At 33.5% G+C, this 14,820-nt stretch overlaps 1 protein-coding gene across 1 annotated transcript; it reads right to left on the bottom strand.

Moving 5' to 3' along the window:
- Positions 1-10,395: 10,395 nt before the first annotated feature.
- LOC122069001 (trans-cinnamate 4-monooxygenase-like) lies at positions 10,396-14,216 on the bottom strand. The gene is made up of 3 exons (XM_042632926.1): positions 13,393-14,216; positions 13,149-13,282; positions 10,396-11,163 (listed from the first exon to the last, which is right to left on the bottom strand). Exons 1-3 carry the CDS (start codon positions 14,175-14,177, stop codon positions 10,565-10,567), a joined length of 1,518 nt encoding a protein of 505 aa, XP_042488860.1. The 5' UTR covers positions 14,178-14,216; the 3' UTR covers positions 10,396-10,564.
- Positions 14,217-14,820: the final 604 nt, after the last annotated feature.

The following is a 14,820-nucleotide window of genomic DNA, read 5'->3' as shown; positions in this document are numbered from 1 at the left end:
ATTTTGAGAGTTGGTGGTCTTCCTTTTCTTAACATGACACTAGTTAATAGAATGACCAGTTTTCTTACAATATCCACATTTTACATAAGAGGTGGATGATTGGTTTCCTTGGTGAATCTTCTTGGGTTTCAATTTCTTTCTCTTTTCTTTTAGATGGGTTTTATCCATCATATCCCAGTCCTTCCTTTTCATGATGACCTTTACGTTGAGTTCCAAGAAGGTTGTCGAGGTTTCTTTGTCCTTTTATAACGGTACAAAGAGTAGTGGTTAACTTTGAGTTTTCTTCATCAAGTTCAGTCACCCTGAAAATTAGAGCATCCACTTTTTCATTTAGAATGACCACTTCCTTTTCCAATTTACTTTTGTCTAATTCTAATTTTAAACTCTCTTCATATAAAGCCTCGAAGGCTTTTTGAAGTTCTTCATTCGAGTCATTAAGAGAGGAGTCATTTTGGGTTTGCTAGCTTACCTCTTGTTATTCATCTCTATATCTGAAATGTTTACTCAATTTACTGATATAATAAACAGTCTTAAGAGTTTAAGAAAAACCTATACTAATGCTGAAAAAATAGGAAGATCTTGAGATCCCTACAACAATTTAGAGACCAAAGAAGACAACTATAGAAGAAGCTAAGGACTTAACAAACATCTCTCTCGACTATCTATTGGGATCTCTACAAACCCATAAGGTGGAACTGATGGCTGACAAACAAGCCCCAGAAAACAAGAGGACTATAGCACTGAAATCTTCCCAAACAGTTGAAGAGGTAAGCAATGACGACGATGATAAAGACTTCAACATCGAGAAGGAAATTTCTCTCATCATGAGAAATTTCAACAAATTCTTCAAGAAGAAGAGAAGAGTACCATACAAGAACAAGTCCTATGGAGACATATCCTATGGAGAAAAAGGTAAAGCTAAATTTAAAAATAAGGAAGTCTCTCCTGACAAAATGGATGTTGTATGGTTTGAATGTAGGAAACCTGGACACTTCAGAACCGAATGCCATAAAAAATCAAAGAAGAAGGCTTATGCAGCCACTTAGGATTCGAGTAATGAAGAAGAGAAGAGTGACTCTAAAGAAGTCACCAACTTTGATGGCTCGTTATCTTTCATAGTAAAGGATTCATAATAAAAAACGAGTTAGTCTATGTTTCTTTTGTTTACCTCTTTCGTACCTTCATGTACAACCAGAAGCATGTCCTAAATTTCTTTGGTTGTGTCGCAAGCTATCACATGGTTGAATTTCTTTTCGTTCAAGGCACACTGAAGAAATGTGAGGGCTCTGAAGTTATACTAAACGAGAACTAGATCGTCGGTAATCCACTCTGACTCGTTCTTTAGTACCTTCTTCCCTTCAACATCCTTGGTGATAATGTATGGTCCTTTCTCTATATCTTTCCACACAAGAATGTTATGTTCACACATAAAATTCTTAAATCTATACTTACAAAAGGAGAAGTTTTCTCCATTGAAGTAAGGGGTCTAGAGGCGTTCATGCCTTCTGGTGGTCCTTAGGATGTGACCATAGTCTTTGACTTACTTTAAGTTAAAGTAGTCCTAAGAGATTGAGCTCTCTTTCTGATATGAATTGAAATAACTTTTCGAGACTCGAAATCTCAAGAGTGATTGTAAATGAAAAATACAGAATAAATAAAAATATTACAATTATAAAATACCAAGATTTATAGTGGTTCAACTTAACTTGAGTCTAGTCTACTCCCTACAAGTTCCTCTTGTAAGGTATTCCACTATCTCTTCCCTTTCAGTATAGTAGGTAGGGAGGAAAAATCTTTACATAATTTTTTATGAATAATAGAATCCGTACAATCCCTTTTATAATAGAGAGGCACCTTTACAATCTCCTTTAAGGTATAGAGACACCTTACACAGATAAATCTACACTAATCTAAGTACAGTCTAGACAAGTGTAAGTAAAAGGCAAAGTGAAATAGTTTTGAATTACCTCATGTGGTGCATGTAATGAATATAAAATGAAGATTAAAAAGCATGCACCTTTAAAAGTCTCCTTTATGAATTAGTTGTAGTGGAAGATGAAAGTTGGATTTGACCACAATGATTGAACTTAATATAATACTATTTTTTCTCATTGAATGGCTTTTGATAATGATAGGCAGTGCTCACTTAATTGTTAATTAATAGGGCCATTAATGGGGTATTAATATGAGTGAAGGTTAGTCCTAAATTGGGTAGAAGAATCACCAATCTTGGAAAAGAGATTAGCCTTAATGGGAAAATTTCCCTATATCAATAATTACCAATAGGATTCGGTAGTTACAATTCATGTGACCATTAGGCAAAAAAATCCTTTGGACTTTGAAAATATAGACGTTGGATTTTGTCTAAAATCATCCGAGAGGCATCTGGTTAGCCAGAGAGATTTTCGGAAGGCATCCGATAGTTACTAGTACAATCCAGTAGTTATCGGTTAGCCTATACCAGTAGTTTCTGGTTGGCCTCTGTTGGTCTGGGTCTAATAATTTTTCTACTCACATAGTTCTACCGGTAGTCACAGGTTCATGGCGATAGTTACCGGGAGACTTCTATTTTCTGTTTTAACTGCAACATACATGAGGTCTTTTTGAGCCAGGTTCCTCCTAGAGTCAATCTAACTCATGCATTTATGAATGTAGTGCGTGCAATATATGTGTTACAACCTATTCTAAAGAAATCTCTTCAAGTCTTCAACTGCTCCTTGTATCCATGTCTTCATGTTCTCTACTTAATCTTGTATCCATGTTTTCAAGTCTTCTCCTAGCTTCCATGGCTTGAGCTTCATTATAAAGTCTTAAGATCTTCTATGGCTTTAAAGTCTTTTACATAGCATTTGATAGATGATCATTAGAATATTCACTTATTTGTTATCATCAAAACCAATATGAAGTGTGGTATGCCCAATAGCAGACTTGGACTTTAACCAACTGTGAAAAACTCTAGCCATCTTAAATGATGTTTAAAAGGTCTAAGGGCTAGTTCATCTGGAAGTTAAGAAATCCTTGATCATAGTGAAGATGTCATTTTTCACACTTTAGGCTTGAGCTTAAAATTCAAATATCTTTGATAATCAAACTTGAATCTAAATGGCTAGTTACAGCTAGTTCATTACCTATAAAAAGGTTTGAGTCAAATGAATTCTACAGAGGCTGAAACTGACGAATTCAATAATCAATATCATTGTGAGCTTAGAAAGAAGAATCAATTTTAATATGGACAGAGATCTTATGATAATCATATGAGCTTAATTGGTGTAATTTTAGATTTGAATAAATATGTGACTTATTACAAAAATAAATGAGCTTAGAGTGAGTTTAGTGTTGTACATAGAGTACATAAGAAGAAAATATTTAGCTATGATGGCTTTGGTGTTCAATCTGATGGATTGTGATTGAGTTAAATAAAATCCTTGGTAAAAAATGGTCTAAGTGCTAAGCCAAAGAATTATGGCAGGTCACCAATTCAAAGGATTGAGATTGGTGTTTGTAAAGGCTTGATTCTTACCATTTGAAAATATATCCTATAATGGAATCAAAATCCTTTTAAGTTTAGTGGATTTGGGTAGCAGATGTAGAATCGAGGATCCGAATAACTTTAAAATCGTTTGTCTTTTAGTATCTCTCTCTCTCATTTCTTGCAATGTTCTTTCAATCTCTTCTACTTTCTCTACTCTTTTGCATTTGAATTCTTACTTTTGTTTGCAAGAAGTTGATTGCAAATACCCTTTTGCATTTGAACACTTATCTTATTTGTATGTGGTTGAATCTGAAGATCCAAACAAGATTAATTTGAAGACATCCAATCCTAAATCAATACCTTTAAAAGGTGTTAGAATTTAACCTTTCAAAGGATTTAAGCTTGATTAAAATACAGTTTGATCACTGAAACTCTTAGGTTTAGTTAAAAAATCTCAAATCTATTTTACCCTTGTCCTCTCGGATGTTGTCATTCGATCCGACAAGTGGTATAACAAAATAGGGCCCCTTGGGGTAATTTTTTAACAAGTTTGAAGATGGTATTGGTTCCTTTGTTCGAGGAAGGTAAAATAATATATCGGCCACCATACTTCAATAGTTTAAACCACAGACATTGGAGAAATCATATGAGAACATTCCTTGAAGCATACGATCTAGATATGTGATGAATTTTGAAAAAATTATACTTTTCTTCAACTAAGATAGTTTATGAAATATTTAAAATAAAAGGCATGCCATAGACATGCTAAGTCGTTATATATATATATATATCTATCTAATTTGCTCATGTGTGAAAATAGAAGGTCCTGCACATAAAAAATATTCCACTGCAGAGACCTTTGAAAGCCTTTGATTACATGGTCAAGACCCGATACTATAGGTATGGAGATATGGTAAAAAATACACAGAAATAGGTGTATAATCAACTCGCAGAATTGCCCAATCAAAGAGAAGGGCTTGCTAAAACTTTGAAGAAAGGCTTAAAGCAAAGCTTTCTCACTAAGTCAGGAAATACTCAATCATAAAAAATGGTTCGAGGAGAGCTTCAATCGGAAAAAAAAAAACCTACTTATTCTACTCAAAAACCCTATTTACAGTAGTGGCAAGCACAGCAAAACAAAAGTGTTTGGATTAAACAAGAAAAAGATATATCTACTCTAAACTCAAAATGCAAATTCAATGAGGTATGCATTTTTCCTATATGATGATGCATATGAATTGGTGTTCATTCTAATATGTTGATATGGTTTAATGCAAATTGTATTTTGTTATGTTAAACACTTCTTTATAGATATGACATTTTGTTGTAAGAGAACATCCACAGAAATAAGTTACTAATGCACACTTGAGAAGCTAGTTTAAACTATTTTTTTTTTCTTTTGTTAATGTTTTGAATAATAAAATTTCTTCGATGATCAAATGGCAGAGGGAAGCTAATCAAAGACAATCTTGTGAAGGTTGTTTACCTCCTTTAGAATGCCATTTCTAATGTTACAACAATCTTCTTTATGATCAATCGATAAAAAACTTTAATTTCAATCCACCTAGAAAATATTTTTATTATTTTCAAAAGAGGACATAAGATCTATATTAATTTTCATATTTTAGCTTATATTTCTTCTTATTTCTACATAGTTTTGTTTTCATACTTTCAACATGATCAACTATGAAATTCAAGATTCTTTCTACTAATATAAGATCAACAATTTCAACTAATACAAGATCAACAATTTCAACTAATACCTTATACTTTGTCGCCATGGATTCAACATTTATTTTTAAGATAATAAGTGTGAACATATGAAAATGAATTTCATATCATGGATCTTTCTTAGTGATAGAGGAAACATATCATTACATAAGTTTGATGCTTCTTCAATATCTATGTTGTATAAGTTTAATAAATGTTAAATGTAATGTGAAAGATATATATATATATATAACTTAGTCTTTTATGGTCAGAAGGATAAAGTTTGTGAAGACTCAGTCTTCGACAATTAAAAACTTATTCTATTTTCAAGAATGATTATTATAGTTCATAAGGGAAATAAAGTTAGTAATGCTTATCATAAATTCTCAGTTTGAATGAGTAACAAAGTCAAAGCAAACTACAAAATGATTAATTGTTTATGATCAACAAAAATTTTAAAGATTAATTTTTTTAAACATAAGAATTATTTTTAAGATTTTAATGAACTGAAATTCTTTTAGTTTTAAGTCCGTTACTAATGCACACTTGAGAAGCTAGTTTAAACTATTTTTTTTTCTTTTGTTAATGTTTTGAATAATAAATTTTCTTCGATGATCAAATGGCAGAGGGAAGCTAATCAAAGACAATCTTGTGAAGGTTGTTTACCTCCTTTAGAATGCCATTTCTAATGTTACAACAATCTTCTTCATGATCAATCGATAAAAAACTTTAATTTCAATCCACCTAGAAAATATTTTTATTATTTTCAAAAGAGGACATAAGATCTATATTAATTTTCATATTTTAGCTTATATTTCTTCTTATTTCTACATAGTTTTGTTTTCATACTTTCAACATGATCAACTATGAAATTCAAGATTCTTTCTACTAATATAAGATCAACAATTTCAAATAATACCTTGTACTTTGTCGCCATGGATTCAACATTTATTTTTAAGATAATAAGTGTGAACATATGAAAATGAATTTCATATCATGGATCTTTCTTAGTGATAGAGGAAACATATCATTACATAAGTTTGATGCTTCTTCAATTTCTATGTTGTATAAGTTTAATAAATGTTAAATGTAATGTGAAATATATATATATATATATATAACTTATTCTTTTATGGTCAGAAGGATAAAGTTTGTGAAGACCCAGTCTTCGACAATTAAAAACTTATTCTATTTTTAAGAATGATTATTATAGTTCATAAGGGAAATAAAGTTAGTAATGCTTATCATAAATTCTCAGTTTTAATGAGTAACAAAGTCAAAGCAAACTACAAAATGATTAATTGTTTATGATAAAAAAAAAGATTAATTTTTTTAAACATAAGAATTATTTTTAAGATTTTAATGAACTGAAATTCTTTTAGTTTTAAGTCCATAGAAGTTCATTAATGCGTTATTAAGGAGCTTTCAGTTTTAGTGAAATATAACTTAAATTTTTAACATTCCAAGTTAGTTTCTTAAAACTGAAATTTTGAATTTCAAATTCATGAGAATTCAATGAAATTCATTAAATAAATTTATGAATAAATTTTTAATCAACTATGGTATACAACAAAAGACCTTGCTATTCTATCTTTATCTTTGATAAACCACATACAATAAGTAATTTATACACATATTATATAAACTATATATGCATACACATAAGTCATATAAAGGAAGATCAAATTTCTTAATGAACTCCTCCTAAGATTTTGATTTGAAAAAAAAAAAGTTGAAGACTCAGTCTTCAAGTCATAATTGAACTTTAATTCAAGAATTTATTTTTTAAAATTAAGTAAGTTTCGTAACCAAAACTAGGAATGAACATAAATCATTAAAATTGATTTATATTCTAGTGCTTTTTCTATTGAAAATATCAAATAATTTTTTTAAAAATTTCAATCAACCATTAAAGTCATTAATGAATGAATAAAAATATTCATTTCAACTAACTCTTTAAGGGAGAATGTGCAATCTATGCACAAGAATTGTAAATTAAAAAGCTTTCTTTATGAATTCAAATGTCCTATCGGATGATTATGATAAAATTTATTAAGTACTCTAACTATCTAACTATTTAAATATCATTTAACACGAAAAATACATTTGTGTTATAATCATTCACATGGTTGAAAAATCGTCTATCATAACATAGACGTTGTCTATGAACTTATATATGAGTATCTTGGCTTAACACTCTTATTAATGAGTCATCCTTCAACATCCATGTTAATGATCTCATAAGACTTACTTATATAGATAAGAATAGTAGAAGATTTAAGATTTAGTTGATCTTACTAAACAGTAAATATATGATTTGTTATATATATATATATCCCTTTTGCATGTTCTTTTCTAAAGTTTGAAAATCTTCATACAACCTTTTGTCAACTCAACTTAAATTTACCTGTAAAACATGGTTAGCACTTTCTTTTGGATCCTTAATGACATATAGGAATAATCATTTATCTAAATAATTTTCTCAACAGTGTTTCAAACCTCTTGGGATATTTTTCAAACTATTTTATCAAATATATCAAAAGAGATCAACAACATATGTAATATATAACTTTCACACTTTACTTTATAGGTTTTGAGTCTAACTCTTGAACTATATGTAAGATCAACCTTGGCCTTATAGACTATTAAGTTTTAAAAAGAACTCTTGGTTTGTATGTATGTCCATCTAAAACCTTATAGGCCAATCTACTTAAATAGAAATATATGTTGATCTATGTGTATGTCTAAACTTGGTCTTATAAGAATGTGTTTAAATTAATATATCGATTGTCTATATATAAGACTTACACTAAAATATCAAATAGATCTCACTTGAGATATTCCATTTATATTTTTGGAGGTGTTAAAAGGGGGGAGAAATAGATAATCATGTGATGCATAAAATGAGTTTCAACTTAGGGGGAGAGTTAAGAGACTATGAAGGAGTCCAAAACTCATCACTTTCCACTCAATGGGTTGAAGTATTTTGGTGATGCTTAATAGTTCATTATAACATACTCAAATGAGTTTAATGATATGGTGATATCCTAACAACTCATCATATCCACTCAGCTAAAATAAATGTGATTATGTCTAACAATTCATGTCTAACTTTCTAGTAAGGTGATGAAAAAAACCAAAAGATGTGTGGTGATCTTCAACAACTCATCAAACTAAATTGGTAAAAATAGAAAAATTGAAAGCGAATTGATTTTAACTATCGATATAATGTAGTGTAATGATCATCTTGTCTATTTATCAAAAAAGGGGAGGGTCTTTTAATTATCATAAAGGGAGTTTACTCTAGCAAAGTTTTGAATGTGTGCCAATGTCATATAAGAAAGATAGAGTCCAACACATTGAGGTGGATCCTATGAAGTTAAGGAAGTATGTTGACGTTGATGAAGAGTTGTCGATGACGATTGTCCGTGATAAGCTACAGTCGTCTATGCCCTTTAAAAATAAGGAGTCTCAAAGAAGATTAAAATGAAGATATCATTCATAAAGATCGAGATTATTTGTGCTTAAATGCTTAATTTTCTGTAAACTTAATGTAAAGAACTTTAAAAGATTGAAAAGTCCACAAAAGATAAAGATGCCTAAATAAAAATCCAATGAACTAGGAAGTTTGACCTAGAAAACCTAAAATAATATTTGTGTTTACGATCTTTTGTGAGAGATGCGGTTGTCCATGCCTAAAAAATAAATTCTAAGTAAAACCTAATGAACTTAAGGATGATCTTCTTAGGGAGCTTCCGTCGAACAAAAAACAATGGTTTATGGTTTCTCAATTTCGTAGTCTTCCATGGTGGCTCTCAGTCTTCTGTGATACAAGCATTTAATGATCTGAATTTATAAATTTGAATAATTTAATGTTCTTTGCATGCAATACTTGGATTTTAACCAACTTTAAAAAACTCTAAGCATCTTAAATGATATTTAAAAATCTAATGACTAGTTCATCTTAGAACTTAGGAAATCTTTGATCATAGTGAAGATTTAATTATTTACATCACTAGTTTGAACTTAATACGCAAATATCCTTCTATAACCTAGTATGTTCAAGCAATGGCAAGCTGAAACTGAAGAATTCAATGATTAAGATTATCATGAGCTTAAAAAGAAGAAATTATTTTGGAGATGAGCAAAGATATCTTGTGAGAACCATATGAGCTTATTCGTGCAATTCAAGACATGAAGAAATAAGTCACTTATTGCAAAAATGAGTATGCTTGGAGTGAGCTCATTGTTGTACATGGAGTACAAAAAATGAAATCTTTAGCCATAATGTTTGGGTGCCAATCCAATGGATTGTGATTGAGTTGAAGAAAATCATTGGCCAAAAGTGGTTTAGATGCCAATTCAAAAGACTGTGGTTGATTGTCAATCTGAAGATCATAGGAAGTACATCATTGAATTTAAATCAGAAATTCATTGCTTTACTCTAATATCCAATGGTTGGTTTTGCCATATTATCCGTCCATGTGACACAACTAGAAGTGTAGTCAAGAGATCGCTCCAAAGAGAACTTTTTCCCCCTAACTAAAGAACTAACTTTTAAGAATTATTCTATCAAATTAATATATAATAAGTAAATGATTCGTCCTCAACATTTTTTTTAATGGTCATGGATCTTTTATTAATGAAAAAAGTTTGCATGTTGTATTCAAGGTTGTTGTCAAAAAAGTCATAACCTTATTTTTTTTCTGCCATAACACTTATTTATTTATTTATTTTTGACATGATCTTGTATTTTATCATTTCATATTTACTCAAAAAAATATTCAAGATTTTAATAATGAAAAATTATTTTTTAATTATTTTAAAATTAATATTTTATCTTTATTTTCTACAACTTTTGGGAATAAGAGAAAGGCACCGAAAAAAGGTTAGAACTCCTCACCTCAGTTTTGGTGACAACAAGATATACCATGTACTTAATATTGTTACAAGAGAAGTTTTACCTCAAAGAGAAAAGGAGAAATGTAATGGACGAGATGCATATGCATATATATCGCCAATATTGCCCTAAGAAAAAAGGATAAATAGACTACTTTTTTTTCCCCCTTTTTGGGTGGCGTGGCGTGGAGGGCAGAGGTGGTTTGGAGTAAGAAGGATACACATAGACTCAGAGAGAAATAGATTCTTCAAATACTTCAAATGCCCTTATAACCTTTTACATATACACTACCATAATCTCACGAGGCCATATATAATGAATTTTCTTTTATTATTTTTCCCCTTGTCAATGACCCACCACATTTTATAGTCCATGGTTACATCTCCCCTCGCTAACTTCACAAGGTAGTCAATATAAACAAGTAGACCATAAAAATAACAAAAGCTAACAGAAAAAAACAGAGAGAGAAAACGATTTGAAGCTCAAAACACCCTAGGCTTTGCAACAATCGTGGAGTGCTTCAATATGTGCAAGCTGAACTGCCCTCCCTTCCCGGCTGTGTCAAGCTTAGACTGACCCGGTGGGGGCAAGAGCTCAAAATTCTGAACCAGACGGCCCAAGGTAATTCCAAGGATGGGCAGAGCCAGAATAATTCCGGGGCAACTCCTCCGGCCAACGCCGAATGGTAGGTACCGGTAATCGTTACCGGTGGCCTCAACATTGGCTTCCTCCTCCAAGAACCTCTCGGGTCGGAACTCCCCTGGGTTCTTCCATTGGGTCGGGTTATTGGCGAGCCACCATGCGTTGACAAGGATCTTGCTCTCGGCCGGAATCTCGTAGCCACCGAGCTTGGCATCATGTAGGTTCATATGTGGGACCAGTAATGGGATTGCCATCCGGAGTCGTAGGGTTTCCTTGATCACAGCCTGAAGGTAGGGAAGCTTTTGGATGTCGGGTTCGGTAACTTGTACACCGGGTCCGAGAACCGTGTCGATTTCATTTCGGAGTTTCTGTTGGATCTCCGGGTGGTTCACCAGTTCCGCTATGCCCCACTCAATGGACCACAATGTAGTCTCAATGGCTGCATCAACCAACACAAAACCCATTAGTCAACTTAGAAAACAATGGTTGGTGATATTATTTTGTTTTGGTAAAAATAGTTGGTGACATTTCATTATCATCACCAACTTCCCATGTCAAGGATTGTATAAAAAATAATAATAAATAGCGAAAAAGAATTTTTTGGGAAGAGTGTGACTCCCACTTAAAAGCATTAGACTTTGGATCAGATTTTCGTATGAGAATTGTTCTTGTATGTTAATTGCTCAACAGTTGGAATTCATTCAATTTCTCAGTTTATTGTAAAAAGAGAGAGAATAAATAGATTTCAAGTATAGATAAGACATCATTCGAGAATGATTATCGTACAAGGACTTGATCTGAACTCAAAGCATTAGGGGTTTATATCAATTCTCCCATGGGGACATCCCCTTGGGTGATCGAGCCATTCATAGAAGGATCTGACACCTCTAACTCATGATCACGCCCCTGTGGATGGCAAAGTCACTTGAGACATCTCTTGAGGAAAGCTGATCCAAACTCACAAATTGAGGGGTGAAATGCTCGGATCACCTCCATGAAATGGAAAATTACATCTGTAAATGTTTATTTGCACACTTCCTTCGACTCTAATACAGGATTTTTTTCACAAAAAACATTTTTCTAAATAAAAATCTCGAAACGGAATAGTCAATGTCAACAACCATAGGATGGAAGTATGAAGAGAATTGTGCCAACACACTATCTGATATATACTCGAAAAGTGGACAAGCCGTTGCAATGGAGCACGTGGTTCGGCTACTAAGAACTTTTCTACGTTCACGGATTTGTTTTGACAGATGGCGTTCCGTTCACTCACATGAACAGTGCATAAAGACCTGAGGCTCTACTAAACTCCGAACCTTCACGAGGAATACCTAATTCCCTTTCACCAGAAAAAGGGAATACCTAATCCCTATTCCCAAACAACATTTCGACCTTTAGCAAAATAAAATAATGAAACAAATTCAAGGGCCGCGTAAAGCATACGGTGTTGTTCTAATAAAAAACAAGAAAAAGGGAAAAAGGAACTTTTGAGCAAGGCGTACACTGTTGCCTTACATGTATTATTTTATTATTTTTCAATGAATAAGTGTTTTCTTTGGTGGAGTATATAAGAAAGAATCCAAAAAGATATCATTTTCTTTTTATGAAAATGTGGTCGTCATTTCACAACCTTATGTATATATGACTTCATTCCCTCGAAGTAAATTTTCTCTCCACATGACATCTACACAAACATAGGACAATGAAGGACCATGCAAGGTATTAACAGGGTTGGTATTTTCTATTTCACATGGGGTGGGACTAGCATTTCACCTATTTTTTGTTTAGGCATAGGAATCATGCAATCATGTATCATTCTTTTTTCTATTTTATAGAGAAAAAACAATAAAAAAAATAATAATATGAAAAGGGCACAGTGTGAATTTTGGATCTATAGCTCGAACATTCACCTGATCATACATTTAAGCATCTAACACATATCTTATTTTCTGTCATTTGAAGAAAAGAGATATATATTTGAAAATAAAAATGGACATACGCTTAAATGTTCACTTGTATAACCAAGTGATCTGTACAAATATTAGATCCAAATTAGTACAGTGTAATATCTGTTTGCTCAAAAAATCCCCACTCTAAGATAGAAAAAATTCGTCTGATAATGTATTCACAGCTGATCCAAAGGTGAAAAGACTATCCTAACTCTGATCAGATGCTTGTGCGCCTCCCCCAGATTACGGCGGAAGAGTTCAAATATGCGAATGTCAGTCACTGACGTAAGGGTATAATATTAGCTGAATTGGTTTGTCCGTTTACAAATAAGAGTGGGACAAGTCGAAGGGCTAAGATAGTCAATGAGAACCAACGAGATTAGATAAAAATGGTGGCCATCTTCATAGTCTGTGAGCTAAAATGTCTCTATATCCCTTTTAACATCCAAGAAATGGTTTAGTATTAACTTACCGGCAACATTGATATTCTCAACGATGTAAAGGACGTTATCTTCGTTGATCTCTCCCTTATTCTGTGCATCAAGGATGTGATCTATGGCGCACTTCAGCCCTGCGTTGTCCGTAGCCTTCGTGCTTCCTAGCTTCCTGCAACCCACAATTGATTCTCTCAGAACAAATCAGTGAAATCATAAAACAGAGTAGATTCAGATTCAACAAAAACAGAGAATCCATTAAAGAAATGAATCAAAACTTACTTCCTCTCCTCAACAAAATGATCCTTAAAGAGCTGCAACCTCCTTTCCTTAACCTCCTTACAGATCTTCAAATAACCTCTCAAGAAAGGTCTCAAAATGGGAATAAAATCACCATAGTTATACTCAAAGCTCTGAGCCAATCTACTCCTCTCCCCATTCAAAGTCTTAAGCCTCATAAACAAAGGATCATCCTCACTCTCAAATCTCGTATCAAACATGATCCGATACATATTGTTGTACATCAGAAGCTGCAACCTTTTCCTAAGAACAATCCCAGTTGTGGAAGCCTCTGGATTCTTCTTCACATCCTCCACGACCCGAGCAGCTTCCTCTTCCCACCCGAATCGGTACTGCTGAACCACCTTGTTAGTAAAGAAAGGGACGGTCATGATTCTGCGCATCTTCCGCCAATGTTCACCGTAGACGGTGAAGACCATGTCTTGGCCTTTACCAGTGAAGATATCGAAGACAACATTTCGGGTTCTTGACCCAAATTCGACTCCTTGGGTGTGGAGTACTTCTTTGGCGAGATCAGGAGAAGAGACGACGACGAGGTTGCGTTGGCCCATGCGGAGGAGGAAGATCTCGCCGAAGCGGCGGGCGAGATCGGTGAGGTTACGGTGGTTTAAGTCATCGCCGACTTGGAGCCAGTTGCCGAAGATTGGGATTGGGAGTGGACCGGGGGGGAGTTTGAACCTCTTGCCACGGAGCTTGGAAATGGCAATGGCGAGAACGATAGCACAGAAGAGGGCTAAGAGAGATTTCTCTAGGAATTGGAGATCCATGGTGCGCAAGATAGATATGGTCTTTGCGCTGAAGCGTGAAGAAGAGGGATGAGGTGATTTTATAGGCGCTGAGAGAGGAACTAAAAGCGTAACAGAATGGACGTTAAGTTTGACGGAAAACGTTTGGTAGGTGTGGGTGTTGGTGTTGGTGTTGGTGTTGGTGGGACTGTGGGAGTAAGGCTGTCAACGGGTCGGCTGGCTCGGTTTGTCTGGGTTGAATCGGTTTTGGTCCGAAAATATTGAAACCAAAATGGAACCAATAAGGAAATTTTGGTTTCGATTTCGATTTATCTTCAATTTCTTATATCAGTTTGTAATCAGGTTGCTTTCGGCTTTTTGTCTGGCTTGGATTCGACTTTCCATACAAACATAGACAAAACTATGCAAATTTTGTTTTTGTTTTTTTTTTTATAATAAATTTTGGACTGTTTTTGATTTCTTACTGGTTTGGTTTCGATTTTGGTCCAAGTTTTGAGTTGGTTTTGATTTGTTTTCAGATTCATCCAGCTTCCGATGCAGTTCGATTTAGTTTTGGGGTTGCAATACTCTAAACTGAAACTGACTCAATAAGGCTTTGGATGGATTTGATCTGGGCTACCATCGGTTCAATCCGGCCAGTTTTACCTATTCATGCGTGAGAGAG

The sequence above is a fragment of the Macadamia integrifolia genome, unplaced genomic scaffold, assembly GCF_013358625.1.
Source record: "Macadamia integrifolia cultivar HAES 741 unplaced genomic scaffold, SCU_Mint_v3 scaffold516, whole genome shotgun sequence".
Classification (NCBI taxonomy): domain Eukaryota; kingdom Viridiplantae; phylum Streptophyta; class Magnoliopsida; order Proteales; family Proteaceae; genus Macadamia; species Macadamia integrifolia.
This window is presented reverse-complemented; position numbering and strand designations above follow the sequence as displayed.

What these genes read in the sequence shown, in the direction of transcription:
- LOC122069001 (XM_042632926.1), bottom strand. Translation starts at nt 14,177, where the DNA reads ATGGATCTCCAATTCCTAGAGAAATCTCTCTTAGCCCTCTTCTGTGCT. An exon ending in CATTTTGTTGAGGAGAGGAA is followed by an intron (nt 13,283 to 13,392) that starts GTAAGTTTTGAT and finishes TGTGGGTTGCAG; the next exon opens with GAAGCTAGGAAGCACGAAGG. An exon ending in TGAGAATATCAATGTTGCCG is followed by an intron (nt 11,164 to 13,148) that starts GTAAGTTAATAC and finishes TGGTTGATGCAG; the next exon opens with CCATTGAGACTACATTGTGG.